At 43.5% G+C, this 19,366-nt stretch overlaps 1 protein-coding gene across 2 annotated transcripts in view; it reads left to right on the forward strand.

The window, feature by feature from the left end:
* Positions 1-19,366, forward strand: part of SNX19 (sorting nexin 19) — a 37,357-nt gene that overhangs the window by 11,167 nt on the left and 6,824 nt on the right. For both annotated transcript variants that reach the window (XM_040992657.1, XM_040992658.1), the window contains one exon: positions 1,031-1,160. In XM_040992657.1, the coding sequence (XP_040848591.1) occupies positions 1,031-1,160 (130 nt within the window). The remainder of the gene's footprint in view (positions 1-1,030; positions 1,161-19,366) is intronic.

Here is a 19,366-nt window from a genome sequence, read left to right on the forward strand (position 1 = left end):
TTCCATTGCAATGACAAATTGTTACCACAGGGTGGCAGTTCTAGGCAAATACTAAACCAGAATAACTAAATAAGTAAAGTTGAAAAAGGTGAACTCTGCTTTGAGCAATGGCTGGAAGTAGAGCAGCATCTCAGATCACATGCGGCCTTACGGTACAGGACAGAACAACGAAGTGTACGTGAGGCCGGGGTGTGAGGGAGCCCTCACGTTCAGCTGTCCGCATGTCCTGGACAACCCGCAGAGAGAGAGCTGGCTCAGAGAATACACTTTGGTTCTAGACTAGTGAAGTTAGCGTTGATGATTGATGGTAGTGTTAATCACAGCAGTAACACCAGAGAAGTCAGATCCATTCTGACATAGTTTGCTGGGAAAGCAAATCGGAAGCAACCTGGGACATTTAAAGGACAGACGCTTCCCTCCAGAAATGACGTAGATTCAGCAAATGTTAGCTGAGTGAGGGTTTAAGCTCATTGGTCCTTCCAGTCTTTGAAACAGGGAAAGACTGTCAGGGCATTTACCAGAGAGGCAGGCACTCTTCCTAAGCTACAGGTCCTTCGCGTCAGACTGAAGCCTCTGCACTCCCAAGGTTAGCTCTCTGTCATGAAGATGCTGTCAGAGCAAGGTGCTGCAGGGTGATAATGAAGGCCAGTTCCCAGGCCTGTTCCCATATCAGCCCACAGCCATTTCCATGATGTTTTGGCCAATCGCACCCATTCTGTGTCTTTCAGCTCTTACTTGGAGCAGAATGAACTCAGTATGCTAGAGTAATGTAGAAGCAACAGATGCTGGGTAGACAAAATAATTGAATCTCAAATCTTTTACAAAGATAAAACCCCCTACTGGATGCCAGACTACCAGGGACCTACACAGCAGACTATAAAGAAATACAAAGCCGATCTTGATACGAAGAATCAACTTTTGACTAGAGTTCAGAATGAGTGATTTTAAAAGGTACTACCTAAGTGCAGTGAAAGATGCTCCACAAGTTTGGTTTTCTACCGAGTGACTTTTACACCTTTTTGTCCCCCAGGAGCGGAGACAGAATTAGCCGACACAGCCCTGGATCTGGTCCAGTTGCTGTTAATGGAACAGTGGAAATGGCTCTGTACCGAAAACATGCAGAAATGTCTTCGTCTTATCTTTGGGACACTAGTTCAGAGGTAAGATGGCCGAGTTCTCCTTTACAAGAAATTGTCAAGTGGAAGAGAAGTTGATGTAATACTGAATTCTGCACAAGAAAGGGTCATTATAGAGTCAGAGGCAACTGTAGGCATAAGAAAAGAGGAGATACAGGTTGAAGACTGTATATCAGCTTCTCTGAGTCACCTTCTCCTCTAACGTTTGAATATTCTGCAGGAATTTTGTCATAACACACTGAGATAAGTCATACACTGCCTGTGATACTAAATATTTCAGTTGCACTCTTCCTGCTGTGAATCAATTCTCCATCCAGTTACATCCCCAAGCCCTTATACCTCCCAGCTGGTTGTTACAGACATTCCCTTTAACTGGCAGCAGGTCGTCACTGTGATGATAAACTCTTGGAGAAACAAGGAGAAAACAGAATGGTGTTCTTAAAATACTGCTTTCTCCTAAGAGACCATAACTGATTACAGCTATAGAAGGATTTTCTGGCACAGGACAGTAAAGAATAGAGGGAGACATGGATTTGCAACTTGGGTTTTATAACCCAAGCTTGGTGATTCCAGTATGGCTTGAACTCCTGAAAGATCCATGCACAGATGGAGTTTGAGCCACTGACTTCTTAATCATGGAACTCAAGCAAGTTTTGTTTAGTTACAGAAGGCCAAAGACATTCATGAGCTAGCCAGATAGGCTCTTGGTATGATTTCTCTCTTAAAAGGCATTCTGGAAGATTCTCAAGTAAGAAGCAGCAAGCAGCATGTGACCCTGTTAGCATGTGGGTTGTGCCGACATGTCATGCAAAGACTATCTTCTTTTTAAAAACTCATTATCTGTTCTACAACAAGTAGAAAATTCATCAACAGCAAGCGTTTAAATCTCCATTCCCATATTCAACATTACATAGGATCAAGGAAGAAAATAGATTTGAGTCATAAAGAGAATAAGTAGAAAAAGAGGTTGTGCATTTGTATCTGCTGGGTGCTATCTATGCCAGCCAGGGAGGCCTGTCCACATACATTTTCATATAGCAACAAAGTGGAGTAAGGAGCCCATTTTATGCCATAAGAAAACAGAGCTCAGCATGGCCAGGAGCACAGTTAGGGACACACCTGGAGTTCTAAACTTAATGTGTATAGCTGCAGAGCAAGTATGTTTTTTCCTACATATTATAGCCTGAAGACCGTTCTCCAAGTAAAACCCAGACACAAAATGCTGACTGTTAACCAGGCAAATGTTTTCCCTCTGTCACTGCTCCATACTCAGCTCTGCAACTGGAGTGCTTTTTCTGAAAAGCATGGCTGAACATACATTCTGCACCTGAAATCCTTCAGGTACTCTGGCATGCAAAAGTGATTTTCGCAATGTGTATCTCAGATTCTGGTAGTTCCAAGAGGTGCTTTACAAGTCGGCTTAGAGAGACTGAGTGGATCAGATCCAACCAAAGTGATTCCTATTGGGGCAGCTCAGTGCACAGAGGAGCCAGGCAGTTTTGCTTGCAAAATACAAATTTACTTCTGTATATTAAAATCCTACCCCCGTTTGGCATGACCTTTCGCCGACCCATCTCCATCCCTCCCCTGTCCTAGCCTGAGTTACCTGTGACCTTTGACCTCCAGGCCTTTGTCATCTTTTTTCTCATTCTCCAGATCTCTCCTGTGACGCCCCTGACTAACCCCTTGTGTGTTAGGCCAAATGGTTTCCCACCCCTGTCAATGTTCTGTGACTGCTTGGGCGGCATCCTCTCCTGCTTTCCTCCAAAATTATGTTTACCTCCAAAGTTTTGATGTTAGTGCTACCATGGCCTATTATACAAATCATCTTTCCCTAAACTAGTAGTTCACTGAAGGGCCCTTTTGTCCCTTACAAGATATTTAGTGATATCTAGAGGTTATCACAACTGGAATGGAGTCAAGATGCCTCCTGATGCCGAAAGGCCAAAGGCAACCTCTGCCTGACATCCCGTCCAGTGCTACAGAGGATTATCTTTCCACAAATAAGAAAGCAGTAATGACTTAAACTATCAAAAGTGTCAATAATATTGTGAGAAATTATGTGTAGTTTCTCAGTTCTTTTTATTTTTCCTAAGATTTATGTCTTTTGCAAGGCAGAGATGTAGACAGATGGCTACTAGAAAGTGAACCAGCGGGTGCAAGATCTGTGTCTGTCCATCTGCCTCTCAAACACATGAAGTAATAAATACTTTAAACAGATGAAAACTATTAACATCTCAGCTCCTTGATGAGCCTCACCCCCCGAGATCACTTACTTGACAGACTGGCTTCAAAATGCAAGACATTGTTCAGTAGAAGTGTATACATGAGCCTGGACAGTCCCAAGGAGATTAGACTTGCATATTAAAGATCAGAAGAATTTGACTGTCTCAGAATATTCATGGGCATGGACTAGCCTTGATAAGGAGGTCACTATGCTTTGGAGACTGGGAGGAAGATCCCTGTGGAAGCAGCATTTTATTTAGCTAAGGGCCTTGCACGTCTAAAGCAAGAATCTCAAGTCCTTGTAGGAAGGAAGCCTGCTCCCAAGCGCAGTGGAGACGATAGGGTTCTTTCCAGGGCTCAGGGTGTAGACTCTGACATGCCATGCCTGGTGACATTACTTCCTGTTGGCTCCCTCTGAGTGTTGCTCAGTTTCCGTTCACCAGACAACTGTCTCTTAACTAGTTTGGAGGTGTGGTTTTTAGTGAAGCACTGTCAAGGATAAGGATGGAAAAGATAGGTGGTTTCCTTTCACTCTCTTTTTATTATTATTTTTTTAATGGAGAAGCTTCATTATTTTGAAACATGGGGAAAAATAGAATTATGTGGTGAATTTGAATGACTAGTGAATGTTGCACAAGTACAAAATGTTATACCTACTTACTTTTGCAAAACTCATAACTTAATATGCTTATTCATCATAGACATTTCTAGGTGATGATATTTTTGCCCTTATGCAGTTATATCCGTTCCTGTCAAAAACTTTATCTAACCAACCTTAGTTGTATCTGTTCAGACTTTGTCCTTAGCTGCCATGAACTCAGGACCACCCTGTATGGCAGCTGCCTTGCACTAAGCTTCGACAGATCAGAATTAAGCGACTACTGTAATCCTTCCCTTTCTGAAGCTTTTGCTCTTTCTTTACAAATCATTACTCTCTTCTTTCTCATGATATTCTTGGCGCTCTTCTCAAGTATTTTGTCCTAATTTCAGTGCTCTTCAGATCTTTTTAAAATAGGAAGCAGAAAGTTATATATCTGAACAAAGAACCAGTTTCCCTTCCAGACATCACAGGAATCTTGTCCCTTTTGGCCTATGGTCTCGTTTGAACAAGTCCCCGCAAGAACCAAAAGCCAGGACTCACTTCAGGATTGAGTGTAGCCATCACTGATCCCATGAGCTTCGGGGTATTCACTGAGCAGCAATTCTTGCTAAGTACTCAGAGCTCTGTTCGGAAGGTGTTGTGACCTACCAGCCCCCTCCCCCAATTCTAAAGATTAGAAGACTAAGGCTTATGAAGATTTAACTTATTTAAATCAAAATCACACAGCTAATAAACACCACAAGCAGGTTTTGAGCGCAGATTTTCCTAGTGTCCCGCTATAATGGATGACCCTCTCACTGGTAGAACAAGGCCCTTGTGCTCTAGCTCGGAAGTCTTGGAAAAGGGATCACTTCCCTTTGGCTCAGAGATGTATGTACTCCCAGGGAGGGGATGGTGATTCACTGTACAGAATCCAGACTCTCCTCCCCGGGGTGCTGATAAAGGACATTGTTAGTTCCTCAGGTCAGCTCATGGCATTGTCCTCAGACAACTTACTGCTTCTATTTTGATTTATTTATTTACTTTTATTGAAAAGGCAGATTAGATTTATGGAGAGAAGAAGAAACGCAAGATTTTTCCGTCCACTGGTTCACTCCCCCCAAGTGGCTGCAGTGGCCAGAGCTGAGCCAAATCCAGAGCCAGAGGCTTCTTCTGGGTCTCCCACGCCGATGAAGGGTCCCAAAACTTCACTCTTTGTCTTCAGTTGCTCGACTCAGCAAGTAAGCTAGGAACTTGGCATCTGCCTGGAATTTGAGCAACCCACTGACCACCTGCCCCTTGCTCATAAAAGATGTTGTAGGAGACCCCAGTGCTCCCAGCCCCGCTGACTGTTGTCCCAGAGGCCACACGTTGGTTCTATCTGAAACCACAGATTGCTCAGTTTGTATCCTTTTGCACGGTACTTGGGAACTCCTCTTTTTAGTTGTGAATTTGAAGTGCAGGATAGTTGTTAGTAGTTGCTATTGGTTCCGTGGGTGGCAGTTGCCTGTCCTCTGTTTGTCCTGATGCGCTTGGGTTGGGCATCAGAGATAGCACAGCCACCTGAAGCTAGATGCATTGCATCCTTTAGTTGTCCTTACTTTCTGAACTCCAAAAGTACTACGTCTCGGCAGATGAGTTTCAGTTTTCTGTTTCCAGTTTTGTGTACTTTCCTTGTTTCCTTAAAAGACTTATATACGTAACTGCCTTGGAGTCCAGGGACTTAAGCCAGATTCAAAGCACACTCTCTCTGGCCTGCAAAAGTGGGGTGGGTGGGGGGTGAACACCAGAGTAAATTCAACCTCATGACCCCTCCTTCTAAGCCAACATTGGAAGAGTTCTGATCTGAGCCAGGCTTATAAATTTCTCTTGATGTTAGTGAGGAGAGAGTAGGGGAGGGGAGCTGAAGAAAAGTTAGATTCCCAAAAAAGGCATTGTTAAGTCAAAGAGAAGCTTCGCACGCATGCGCGCCTGACCTCCTGTGTCAGTTTCTGTGCTGGGAACATCCAATTATGTAACAAGGAGCACTCCTTATTCGGGAAGGGGCACAGGGGGAGCAGTCTAAGCAAAGGAGCGAGTCCAGCTTGTATAAACTCTGCTCATTTCTGAAAACAATATCCTTGCGTGCATCAGGAATCGAGTTGAGGGACTCCAACACGTATTCAGAGCTAAGCTGGGTTTGGAGGGGAAAAGGAAGGATGTACTTTGCCCCATTGATGGTAGAAGGTTTGGGGCAGGAAGATCCAGCCAAGGTAAGGGGTGAGATTATTTTGGAATCCTGATGTAAAGTGAAGGAATGGGAAGAAGCTGGACCGGCTCCCTGCCTGGATGCCCAGAGCACTGCCACGATAAAAATAGGAGCCAAGCCAGCATGGAGTGTGCAGATGCCACAGTCTGTGGCTCTGCCCTCCCTGTGGCCCTGAAGATGGCATCGGACTGTGTGTCAAAAGGGCAGCAGACACATTCCTGGTTAGCGACAGCGTGAGCGAGCGAGCAAGCGAGCATGAACACACTCGGGGCATGTGGGAACAGAATCAGCTTGCACAGAGGAGGGGGCAATAAGGAAAATGTTCTGTGATCTGTAGGCAGGGGAGAGTCCAAAGTAAATATAAAAGTCAGGAAGTATACATAGAGGAAGAAGCAAACAGAATGGGCAGGGTTGCAGGATCCAACAAGCAGTGGATCTGGGAGAAAATTAAATGGCAAGCTCTGGAACTTAGGCTAAGCCATGGAGTTTTGTTTTAAGAAAAGATGTCATGCTACAGACCGACTCCAAGGAAATATCAGGAGAAAGCTCTGGCAAAATCTGTTGCCAGTGAAGGGTGTCATGCTCTGGGTAGTGGGTGCCCATCTCCGCTGAGGATGGTTGAGAACGGCTGGCCGTGAACCCTGACAGAGTGTTCTCCAAGTGAAACGTCCCTTCAAGGGTCTTTCTGTCTAAATCACAAGGGGACAGTGGGTCACTGTGGTGTTGTGGATTTCTCAAGGAAGCTCTAGCCCTGCCACCTTTTGGAAACAAGTAATTGCAACAGGAAAGGAACTGACGTTGGTTGCATATTAACTGCACTAGGTAAGCAGTGACGCACTTCCTGTGCCAGCGTGCAGTGCTGTGAGCTAGACGTCATATTTGCACATTTTACAAGCCAGAAAAATATATTCAGATTACGTAAACTTTCCCGAACTCATAGAAGGAGTAAGAGCCACACCAAAGATTATACCTGAGTTACCCAACCTCGAGGCCGATGTGCCCTCTAGCACTCTGCGACACCGCCCCTCTGTACAAGCTGTCTCCCCGAGCAGGGGCCACTAGAACCGGCCCTGCTGGGAGATCCCTGCACTTCCTGCTCACCTCTGCTCCCTTGCTGTCCGTCTGACTGGTCTCAGGAAGGTGTGTGTCTGAAGCACGCGTGCACATTGTTCTCCAGCTGCATACTGTGATTTTATTCCTAAGGTGAGGTCTGCCATAGGGTTCCTTACACAGTATTCTATCACATTCATAACATTATCAGAGCTAAAATTCGGAATTCACCAAGAAACACAGATTGCAAGTTTTCCTTTTGTCTCTGACTTCTCTTTCGGCTCACCTCTCACATCCTGTTGTATCAGAGATCTGATCTCTTCCTATAAAGTGATTCATAGAAAGTTGGTTGTAAGCCTTCGGATATCCCTGTCCAGCCATGGACTCGGAAAGGGACTGGCTCGTTTGAGAGCTCATGAATGATATTGACGTTTCATCGTGACGCCTTTACTCGGTTGTGCGGTCTGTCCTTGAGGAAGAGGCCACTGCTTGCCCCATGCCCCCTCCATTAAACTGCGCCCTGGAACACCTTTGACTTTTGTGGAGAGAGCCAGGATAGCCCCAGCAGGTTTTTGTATGATACGCATGATCTGCCTGTCAGATTTCTTGAGTGTCACCTGTTCCACACCCATCCTATGATGAAGACATCATGTTTTTTCTGTCCTGTACTGGCAGGGAAGACTTGAACATGTCTGTGAGGCTGTTCCAGTTACATAGCCAACTGCCTGATGGCTGTGCACTGTGTATGTGTGTGCCTCTGTGTAGGATTCATTTTCCTGAATTCCCATATAGAATTGATCATTGTGAAAGCTTAGGAAAACCCAGGGAGTACCATGAGGTATTTTAGCCGTGGAGCTTTCTTCTAGTCAAGTGACTGGTGCCTCTTGCCCATCTCTAACTGCAAGTGGAACTGGAGCTTGGCATTCGGATAACGGCTTTAGACTGCGTGTGCATATGCTGAGTCCAGGGACTAAGTATGACTCAGTATTGTATCTGAAATATCTAGTGTGGTGCTTAGAAGGAACTTCATGAAGCTGTGGCACATGAGCACATGTGTCAGGTCACTTGGCCACTGCACTTGAATCTGTCCCGTTGCTTTATAACCGAGGAGAATCGTGGATTCCGCCATTAAGCTAGGAGATGAAAAGAAGAGGTGACAGCTGAATCTTTCTCCTTGTCCCACAGAGCTTCCGCATCTCTTTAATTGGAAAACTCCAGTTCTCAGAGCCATGGCTGAACCTATGCAAAGAGATTTAGCGTTTGGACCCTTCGTCTGTCTTCCCTTGCAAAAGCATCCTTCTGTCTTAAAGAGCCGGCTGTCTGCCTGGCCCCCTCACTGGCCCTCAGTAGGAGCATCTCCTCAGAGGCCTGCTAGCCCTCCTCCCTTCCGTGTGGGAAGAAATAATAGAGGTTTTGATGTCAAGCAGATTTTAATTCCAATTCGGCTTTGAGGCTTACTGCCTGTGTCACTCAACCTGCTGTGGCTCAGTTGCTGTCCAAATGGGAGGACATGCCTGGCTTATGGTGTGGTTTGGGAAGTGAGAGACAATTTTGGTATGAATGTTAAGGTGGATTTATAGGAGAAGATGTGTGTTTGGAGTTAGATCTTGTAAGACAGGTGTCATTTAGACAGGTTTACGCTAAACTATATTCCAGGCATTGAAACCTTTTTAAAATGTGGAGTGGTGCAGTATTTCCACTTTCAAGTAAAAAAATAATCATTAAACATATTTAGAGTATTTTTTTAGCCTCATTCTTTTTGAAGGGTGTGTGTGTGTGTGTGTGTGTTTTAGGTAGATTAGGAAAGGCAAAAACTGCAAGCTGTTGGCTGCAGTGGGAAATTAGTAAAGGAATTGTAGCCATGGGCACCAGGTGGCGCTATAAGTTAAGCAATCTGTTCACTTAGTGCAAACCCTATTTGCAATGGAAGGTCTTTGCCTTTGTAGTGATGGTTTGTTTGTCTTGCTGCATGATTCAGAAGCCACTTATCTGCTTATTCTGTAGCGCCAGTGACTTTTACACAGACCTATTTTTTTCATCATCCGTCTCCATGTTCCAGTGGCTTCAGCATACACTTGCTTTTCTGAGCAATGTGTACTGCCAAAAGTTGTCCTTTGAGTGGATTCCATGCTGTAAGAATTCTTTGCTGGACCTGGTTTGTTCAGAACAGAGTGAACCAGAGAGTCTAGTGATAACGACCAAGACTTCTGAGAAGGAAGAATTTTGGCCGTGCTCTCTGTGGATTAGTTGGCCTTCTGCCTTTCAGGATCCCCAAATTCTACCTGTTATAGACCTTGCCGAGGCAGACTGCTGTTGCCAGATTGCCCATTTGTCAGGAATCTCCTCAGCCTGTCACACGGGAGCTTCTTGCTGCTTTCAGCTGTGGATGGAGGGCAGCTGGCTGCTTCCTAATAACTTGACTTTGGAGAAGGTCAGTTTGAACTTCTCTGCTTAGAAGCTATGCCCCATGCCCTAGCGAGGAGTAGGAGCGTCTGGTTCCGCAGCAGGAAGAGAGAAGGCAGGAGCTGTGTGGCCTGTGTTGCCGTCCAACCCTGACACTCCTCCTGCAGAGTCCGGGCCCTCCAGGAAGGAAGACTCACTGTAAAAACAGCATCAAGAGCAGCACCATCCAACATCTTCCTCCCCTCTCTCCAGTGCTTTTTGTTTGTTTGCTTTCTTTAGAAGTGTTATTATCCCCCCCCCCATGTTTTATGACCACAGTTCTTGCCCTTATGTTCAAGATTCAAGAATTGCCACTACTCTGTTCTTCTATCCTTATTACCAGGATGGACTGTCTTCCACTTGGAAAGGTTTAAAAACTCAGCCTCGTAGACAGGAAATTGGGAAAGCAAATCACTTTGAGTAACAGATGATGCTGCTCATTACAATCATTTATCCTTCTCCACTTGGCTCCCATCCTGCTTCCCTATGCTGGACGCCTGTTCTCTTGGAGCTCAGTAGCAGTGCCTGAACAACACGATGTGGAACTGGGAGAGGTTGACCAGAAAGTCTTCAGAGACACTCTGGATCCCTGTAAGAAACTTGCAGATTGGAATGTTGCAGGAGTCTGACACAGAGTAACCGGATGTATGTTTCTCCTTTGTTCTTCTGGAGGCTCTTCTCCAGCCTTCTGCATCCAGTGTGATAGTGTAATTGTAGCCCTGCCATGCCTGCCTGTTTAAAGACTGTTCTGAATGAGTCTTACCCACATGATGCCTGAGCACTCTGAATCAGTTCTCTGTAGTATTGGCAGAAGTTGGGAGGTCAGGCTCTTCTAAGTAGAGAGCACTTAATTATCCCCTCTCCCTCTTCCAGCCTCCCCTTCCCACCCTTCCCTCCTAGGGGAGTGATTCTCTGCCTAGAAGAGCTCTCCCTGTGAGGTAAAGTCACCAGGAACAATAGTGGCTCTGGTTGTCAAGACAACCACTAAATTACTGCCTTCTCGGCTCCTTTGTATCCTGCCTTACTTCCTAGTGCTCCACTCAATGGTTTCACTCTGGGTCCCTGCCCTTTCCTCTCCACCTGACTCAATTTTCTTCTAAATGGGTGGCCACTTTAATTACCTTCCTTTTCTCCCCTGGGCGACCTCCTTGCCTTCACCCTGGGTGCTGAGAAAAACCAGGCCAGGATAGCTACCTGGGGACTGAGAAAAAGCCAGACTTGCTGTTCACACAGGGCCAAGAAACAGAGGAGGCACAGTTCAGATCCTGCCTCTGTGCACAGGTTTTGTTGTCTTGTGTCTGGAAGTCTAATATTCAGAAAGATTCTGAAATGTTGTTTTCATACTCCACAAAACCCTGTGGAATCTTCCAGTTCTCCCAGTGTCTTGGTACCAAGTAGTTGATTGTTCCAGAACTTATTTCTCTGAGCCTGCTGAGACTAAGTGTTACAACAAGGAAACTAAGATACAAAGTTCAAAACTCAGACTCCTACTGCCGTGTAGTTCCTTGAACCCAGCACAAGTTCTGGAGACTCTAAACCAGCCTTTGTTACAAGTATAAGCATACATCATTTGCAAAAATGCTTTCATTGTTCTCATTTGATCTTGATGATAACTTTTTAAAGAAGGTGAGGTGAGAGTTAGCTTTATTTTGTAAAGAAAGGGGCCAGAACGTAAAGATTTCACTCAACTTTTAAGAAGTCAAGCTAGGCTCCAACCCTGTCAACCCTGAGTTTTCTTAGGAACCAGATTTACAGTACATTGATAGAATGTGATACCGAGCAGGGCGGAGTTGACATGAAGGCCTTCAGAGGCACTCCAGATGTGTGCAATACACTTTCAACTTGGAACCGTATGTGTGTCATGACACTTGAATCTGGAACAAATTGTAGCGATTTTATACAGACCAAGAACACAGAGATGTCTCCACTTCATTCCACACATTGGGAAAGTAGCCTGATCTTTGCTTTTGGGCTTTTCTTTATTTACATTTTGCCCATTCCACTATTTTCCTTTTGTTTTTTTCTATTTTTGTTGATGTCACATAATGAGTTGGAATCCATCTGGGCTGGTCCATCCATCAGAGACACGTCCCAAGATGTAAGTGTGACCCGCAGCCTTCCTAACCCCCTTTGCTTTTTTTTTTTTGACTTTGAGTCTCTTCTGGCCTTTGGGCCTGTTTTCCAAGAAAACCAGCGAAACCTTAGGCTTCCAGCAGCTGTCTCTCTTCTCTAAAATTTGCAGTGTGCCAAGTATGAGGCATTGCTGATCCACTCTTTTGCTTTCCACCCTTCTTCCCCGCCTAAGGAATGCGTAGCCACGTGTGAGTTGTCCATTTCATTCTAGGTCAACTGACTTACACTCGACGTACTCCTGAAAAATATATATGCTTTATACTCATTGTATTGGCCCACCATTTATTTTTATGATTCGCCTAAGATTATTAGGAAAGTAAAGCTACCGAGTGTCTGCCTATAAACATGTATGAAATGCTACATGGGAAGGGCTTCTGGGTGGGAAGGGCTTCTGGGTGCCAGGATTTGAAGAATGTGCCATGAATCCAAAGAATAAGTAATTAAGAGCTCTTTTTTTTTCCTGACTTATGGATTTTGACCTATGTAAGCCTTCGTAAGGCTTAGTTTAACCTGCATGCCTTGCTTGTCCTATCTATCAGTTGTGATAAAACTACAAGAAAAAAATCCAGAATCCCTACCATAAGAATTTTTTTATCCAGTTGGAAGTACAAATTTATAGACATAGCTGTAGTGTAAAATCAAACTGTTGGACATATCTAGACAATGGGACGTCTGACATTGTCTGTAGCAGCGATGTTGGGGCACACGTAAGTAAAAGACTGATGGAATTAGTACTCCCTATTAAAGACTATACTATTGTAATAATATGGGGAAAATCATATGCTATTGTAATAATATGGGGAAAAATCAGTCAGGGGTGGGAGTTTGAGGGGAACAGGAGTCCCAGACCTTATGGAATTGTGCCATGAAATTAAAAATAATAATAATAAATTTTTTTAACTTAAAGGCTTCAAAAAATAAAAAATCTTTGTGATTTGGGAAAGGGACCAACCAATCAATTATGGGTATGACATCAGAGATGGGATTTAAAGAATAAAAAGAATTGACAGCAGACCTGGAGGCATGGAACGTTCAAAGAATGTGAAGTAATGAGGCAGATTTGCAGAAGAGATTGAAGAGAGCCGACATGTTTATCAGAAACCAGCTCACACAAAACCATGTTAGAATCATCCCGGAAAGAGCCTGGGATCTGACTCTCATATGGTAGGGACAGTTTGCAAAATGTAAGTAAACAGTAACGTTATCAAACGTGCACTTTAGAAAAGTCATTCACACAGTATTATGAAGGATTCTTCTAAGGGTGCATGTTTTTTAATGCCAGGGAGAGAAATCCAGAGGAGCTTACTGATGGAGATGGAAGGGACTGAGAGACCTCAGCTAAGAGTGTTGCTACTGGAGTGGCAAAGGAGCCATGGAGTCCCGGGACACGAAGGAGCAGGACCAACTCGATTTAGTAACTGTTTGCAGGTTTACGAGGTATTGAGTAAGGGTCAGGGAAAAGTACAAGTCAGGAGTGAGTCATAGCTTTCTACCTGGAGAAATAAGCATATTAGGGTGATGTAGTGTCCTTAGTCTAGGAGAATTAATTAATGTATCCGAGTTGTACTTCAAAATCTTTCATTGCTAATAAGGTCAATAGATTGCTTATTTTTGTAAAATGATGACATCTGAAGAAGGCAATGCATCTGTACTAAGTTTGAGACTTTTTGATAGAAAATTTGAATTCCATGTTATGTTTTCACATTGTTTTCTAAAAGGTCTTTCTATATTTGGGAGGAAAGGAAAATTATAGAATGGAGAGCTAACTGTATAGCTGGTACCAAGAGAAACTAAGTTTTCCATGCCATGGTATGTGATAACTAAAGCGAGGTGGGCTCCTGGCTACAGACAGAACACAATGCAGGAATCAGAGAGAGAACACACTCAGCAGAAGGCTCAACAACCCAGCAAAGAAGGCAAAATTAAAGAAAATTCAAATAAAGACAATATTGTGGAAAACAGCTGGTACACCAAAATTCAGTAGAGAGCATAACAGAAAACAGGTCAATAAGAATATTTTTATATGGTTCAGTAGTGAATGAACTTAAACTTTTAACAGCAGAAGGTATCTGTGAAAGTTTTGAAGTAGGATTGATCCACTATTTGATGGCTTATTTTGTGAACGCCACCACTGATAGCAAACACACAAGGTGATGTCAGAAGGAATCAAATCAGACTTCTGCCTTCAGAACCTTCTGATCTTATTCTTTGGAAGTTGCAGGAAGTTCAACCAGAATGTGTTGAGAACATGAACCAGCAGTTGAACACACGATTCCAGTGAGGAAGGAAAATGAGCCATAAATAAAGCCAGAATAGTGTACATGGAGCTGAGATTTTAAATGAAAAGGTTTGAAAACCCAGGAAAGGGCCCTAGGCTCACTAAGGTAGAAATAGCAGTAGTGCAAGTGGTAAGAATGATGTACAGTAAGCTTTACCTCAAAAAGAACTGAAGTGGTAGGTAAGTGTTAGGGGAAAATATGTTAGAGAAAAATGTTAAAAACAAAAATAAAAGGTAAATTATTTCAGATAGAAACCATAGTATTCATTAATTTAATCGAGAAAGCATGTATTCATTTAACAATAAATGTATAGGTCTATTACTTGCTGGGTTTTTAAATTTCTTTTTGTGTCAAGGATATAGTCTGACAATAAAAGTTAAACATGGCTAAAGTAAAATTGAAGACTAAGAAAGAAAATAGTGAGAGGATTTAAGCTTATGTTGAAGTTCATGCACCTGACCTAGGTCAATTCTGTTTCTTGAAACTGCCAAGAACTGGTCTTTACCTCTGAAGACTCGCACAGGTTAGAAACCTTGCCCTAGCCAAGTGGATTGAAGACGGGCAAACACCTTGCCTTTTAAAAATGGACAGTTATTAATGGCCATGACTTGTATCTCTGAAAATACCTAAAGCAGATTTTGAAATAGTTGTTTGTGAATACTCAAGAAGGACAATAATAGCCTTAGAAAGCAATATGACTCAATATAAGGTTGTCTTCTGCCTCACTAATGTGGCTTCCTGTCTTGGTAAGTAGAAGAGATCATTAAATCAAAAAAAAAAAATTCAGTGGCAGTTAGATCATATTTTACCATTGTATCCATTTAGACAAAATGGGTGTAGATGGCCTGGACCACAGGACTTGTAAGTAATTCATAGTTGAGTGTCCTTAGCTCAGGAGAACTAATAAATTGATTTCAACCTGAAGAGACATTTCTAGAACATTGTTCTTGATCTTATTCTTTTTAATTTTTTTCCAGCAGTTCATTTGCAAGTAATCTTAGAGGAATAGTTAATATTCTGAATAACTATAATCAAAATTCAAAAATTTAGAAAGGCTAGTTGATAACACCACCAAAATGATATTTGAAATATTTAAACTAGAATTTAGACCGTGTGTGTGATACAGATGTTTACCCTGTGGTTAAAGTGGTTAAGATGCCTGTATACTACATTGGAGTATCTGGGTTCAGTTACTCTTTCTCGCTCCAGCTTCCTGCCAGTGCAGACCCTGGGAGGATAATGGTTCCAGTAGTTGGATTCCTAACTCCTTCATGGGAGTTCTAGCTTCTGCCTCAGCTTGCCCTGGCCGCTGTAGATATTTGGGGAACAAACAAGATGGGAGTTGTCAGTCTCGCTGTCTGCCTTTTCCATGAATTAATTAAAAAAAAAAAATCTTGTTCTTTAAATAAAACCAGGATAATAGACAAATAGGCCCGGTCTCCCACATGAGTTGCAGAGGCCCCAGTACTTGGGCCATTGTCCACTGTCTTTCCAGATGCATTAGCAGAAAGCTGGATCAGAAATACAGGGACTGGGCCTTAAACTGATGCTCCAGTATGGAATTCCAGCATTGAAAGCCCCTGGACCACAACAGCAGCCCTAAAACTATCCTGTCTAGGTCAAGAAAGGCACTAATGCCCGGTACTAGATCAGTGCTGGTCAGATCTCACCTGGCAGCTGTTTGGCTTTGAGCACTCTGTGTTAAGAGAAAGTAACAAATCATCACACACCACAGGAAGGAACCAGAATGGCAACAGCCCATCTCTCTCCTGTGGTCATCATTCTTATGTTAGTGTCTTCTGGGTACAGGCTCTGAGGTTGACTGAGGTTAGATTATAACTCATACACAAGAAGCTTTGGTGAGAAACAGTAGTTGAATTTAAAAATGTAAAATGTCTACTGGAAAATATTTGGCTTCGTTTCTGATAACTATACAGGGTAAAAACAATGACCAATAACCAGGGCTTGTAAGGAGGCAGTCTTGGGTTTCCAGTGTTTCCAAAGCATCTCTAATGAATTATAATTATCCATTTGGGTAATTAAGCAGCTTTGCCAAGGCCACATTGCTGACAGATGACAGAACAAAGATGAAGACTTAGGTGTCTAGATTCGTCAGCTTGAGCCCTTATTTATGCCTTGATATTACAAAGAAGATTTCTGCTTTGGAAAAAGACTGGATAAGGTAACCTCTGAGTTTCCTTCCAACTCTCAGAGTTTGTTCTGTAATCCATTCTGCTTTTTTGGTTCTTAAAGTTTGCATGTGTGGCAACAGTAAGTTTGGAAAGAAAGTCCTTGAAGGCTCAACAGAGGATTCTTACAGTTCCTTCATTAAGGAGTATCCAGTTTTTGTCGCATGTTAATTTTGTATCTGTAACTTGTACATTACTACTCAAAAACAAAAACAGATTGTTAGCAGATACATAAATATTGAAATCAGAGTCTGAAATTGTGATGCCAGGCAGGTGGTCTTCTTCCCTTAAAGCTCATGGTTTAAAGGTTCCATATCATGAAAGCAAAAGTGCAAGAAGAAATTGTGCATGCTCTAAGCACAGAGTTTCCCAATGGCCATGGGGGAAAAGAAGGTGCAATTCCTGCCCCCAGAGTTCATGGCCTCCTCCTTTTCCAACACAGGGCAAGGAAAGAGAGTGACCAGGACACAGTCAGAGGACAGCAATGTTAAGCTTCCTCAAGCACCACTGAGTGATGGGCTGGCTGGTTGCAGAACTGAGAGGCTAGAGCTGGTGGGGAGAAGCACCTGTGAACACCACAATCAACTGTGACCAGAAGACAGAGGCAGTTGGTGGGCTGGGTCCTGTGGAATCGGGAAAGAGAAGTGTTCCTTTCATCTGGAGTGAAACAGCTTGTTTAGTGGGAGATGCCCTGAGTCCACACCATCACCCCAAGACCTTTTTTCTCTCCTGCCTTCTAGATTAGGATGTTGATTGCACTGCTCCTGGGAATGTGGCCAAGGGTTTAGGACACGGTGTTCATGGGTTTTGGCACTCGGAGTTCACAGTGGCATGGATGGATAGAGGCAGAGAGTGGCTCCAGGAAACTCAAACATGTGGCTACAGTGTTATCCCCACTTGGTTTGCAATTCCTTAACTCTTTATGTCAGCAAGTTTCTAACTTTTTTTGTTAACACTTCAACCTTTGATAATAAATATATTTTATGTATATATACACATATACACAGACCCAAGCATACATGTAGGTATTTGTTTCGTATATACATATGTATCCCAAAACATGAAATGTATTTTTACATTTTTATTCTATTTCTTTTTATATTTGTTTAAACGTTGTCACAAATGACAAATGGATTATATGACCTCTAATGTATGCCACTCGTGATTTGAAAAATAGTGTGCTGTAACAACCAGTTTTTAAATTACTGTGAAAGTCAGTACCCTGATATGTTTTATGCAGAAGACCCTCAGCCTACAGGAATGATTCCCTAGAACAATTCTGTCCTCAGAGTTGGGACGTGTGGCCATGTCTGGAGGCCGTTTTGTCCTCAGGGATAGGATGTGTGTGGCCACATCTGCAGGCAGCGTTGATCATCACAGCTAGTGGCTTGGGTAGGGGATGGGAGAAGCCAGGGATACTGTGGAATATTTCACAAAGCACAGGGCAACCCCTGTGATCCTCTGGAACATGACCTGGCCAGCTCAGTACCCGCTTGAAAATCCTGCTGAAATGATCGGTACTTATGCTCCACCATAGGTCTGTCTGGAGAGCTAGAGCATCAGCACAGTTCTTTCTTGCTTGCTCTTTAAACTGCACTTACCTTTCATTGAGATTGAAGCATAGTGCCCTTGGCCTGGTTGCATTGGAGCAGCTCAGTGAAGAATGAAACTTTAAGGAGTTGACCTGCTCCTCCTTTTTGTTGTTCAGAACCAGACCTGGCTCTTCTGTTAGGATACTGTCACTGTGTTTATGAAGGTTTTCTGCTTTATGATTCCACCGTTGTCTTACCTCTCTCATTTCCCCATTAATTCCTGTTGACTAGGGGTTCCTTTTCTGGGCCACGGGTAGACCAGTGAAGGGAATTCAGCTAACCAGATTAGACATGGTCCCTAAAGCCCTGTCCCCTGCCTTGTGAGAACTGATTGTGTCATTTGGATAGGGAGTGACCTTCTGCTGACCTCTGAAGTGCCATCTTAAGCTAGAGTATTAAACTGTCTCCTCTTGAGCCACTCACTGTTTCAGTCCTCCGTGCGTGGCTGTCTCCAACCAGATCACCCTGAACATGGCGTATACCTGTGTCCACTGTGGAGTAACAAGCCCTAATCTCACTCTCCTTCCTTGTCTGACAACTGGAAGGCTCTTGGAGGTCTCAGTGTCAGTCTGTTGTTTTCCTGTCATTTTATATCTGGGCCCCTGGGGTGAGCAGGCATCCGTGGGCTCTGAAGGATTCAGAGATGGGTTGCAGAACAGATCTGGTTTAGGGTTTTGTTCCTCTTTTCTATCTTTGGGATGAAGGTAGGATGCTTGAGAGACCTCACTCTCTCAAATATCAAATATAACTGGAGTAGCAGTGAAAATAAAACTAGTGCTATTTGAGGCTCTTCTGTACCCTATTTATTTCAGCATATTTACCTCATGCATCTTGTATTACATAAACAATAGTATTTGTATTTAGTAAATGATTAATTATTTTTGTAACAAGCAGTGGGAAGGTTGTGGGCATGTGTCTGACACTTTAGATTTCTGTTATTCACAATAGTAAGTGGAACCAGCAGATTCTAGAACTTGATGCCGGCAGAGTTCCCACGATGTACTACAAAGTCCAGACACATAAACTCTGTGCCTTTGGCTTCAAGGGAGCTGTAGGGACACAGATCTCTCTTTAACTTGCCTGCTCCCCTGTCAAGAAGAGAAAGGCAACATGTGGAATAGATGGATGAGGGCAGTTGGTGGGGCTGGGTCTCGGGGGTATTCAACACTCCTGAACCTATATTCTTTCCTTGTTTCCAGGTAACTTAGGGAGGAGTAAGCTAGTGAAGTCAGATAGCAAATTGGTGATGTGTATAGATAGTCTATGGAGGATAGAAAGGTAAGGCAGAGAGGGATGCGGGGAAAGAGCAGTAGATGAGGAAACCCTCACCACTTTCAGTTGGCATTTTGTTCCTTCTAGGTGTTAAGCAAAGCGTGCTGTACCAAGAAAGGCATCCTGTACAATAGTAAAGCAGGCCTGAGGAGCTGGCTCACAGAGCTCAGAGATCTGTGCAGGGCAGTTGTTCAGCGGTGGGAGAGGTGGTCTCGGGTC

The sequence above is a fragment of the Ochotona curzoniae genome, unplaced genomic scaffold (genome assembly GCF_017591425.1).
Source record: "Ochotona curzoniae isolate NIBS_2020 unplaced genomic scaffold, NIBS_Ocur_1.0 contig_832, whole genome shotgun sequence".
Classification (NCBI taxonomy): domain Eukaryota; kingdom Metazoa; phylum Chordata; class Mammalia; order Lagomorpha; family Ochotonidae; genus Ochotona; species Ochotona curzoniae.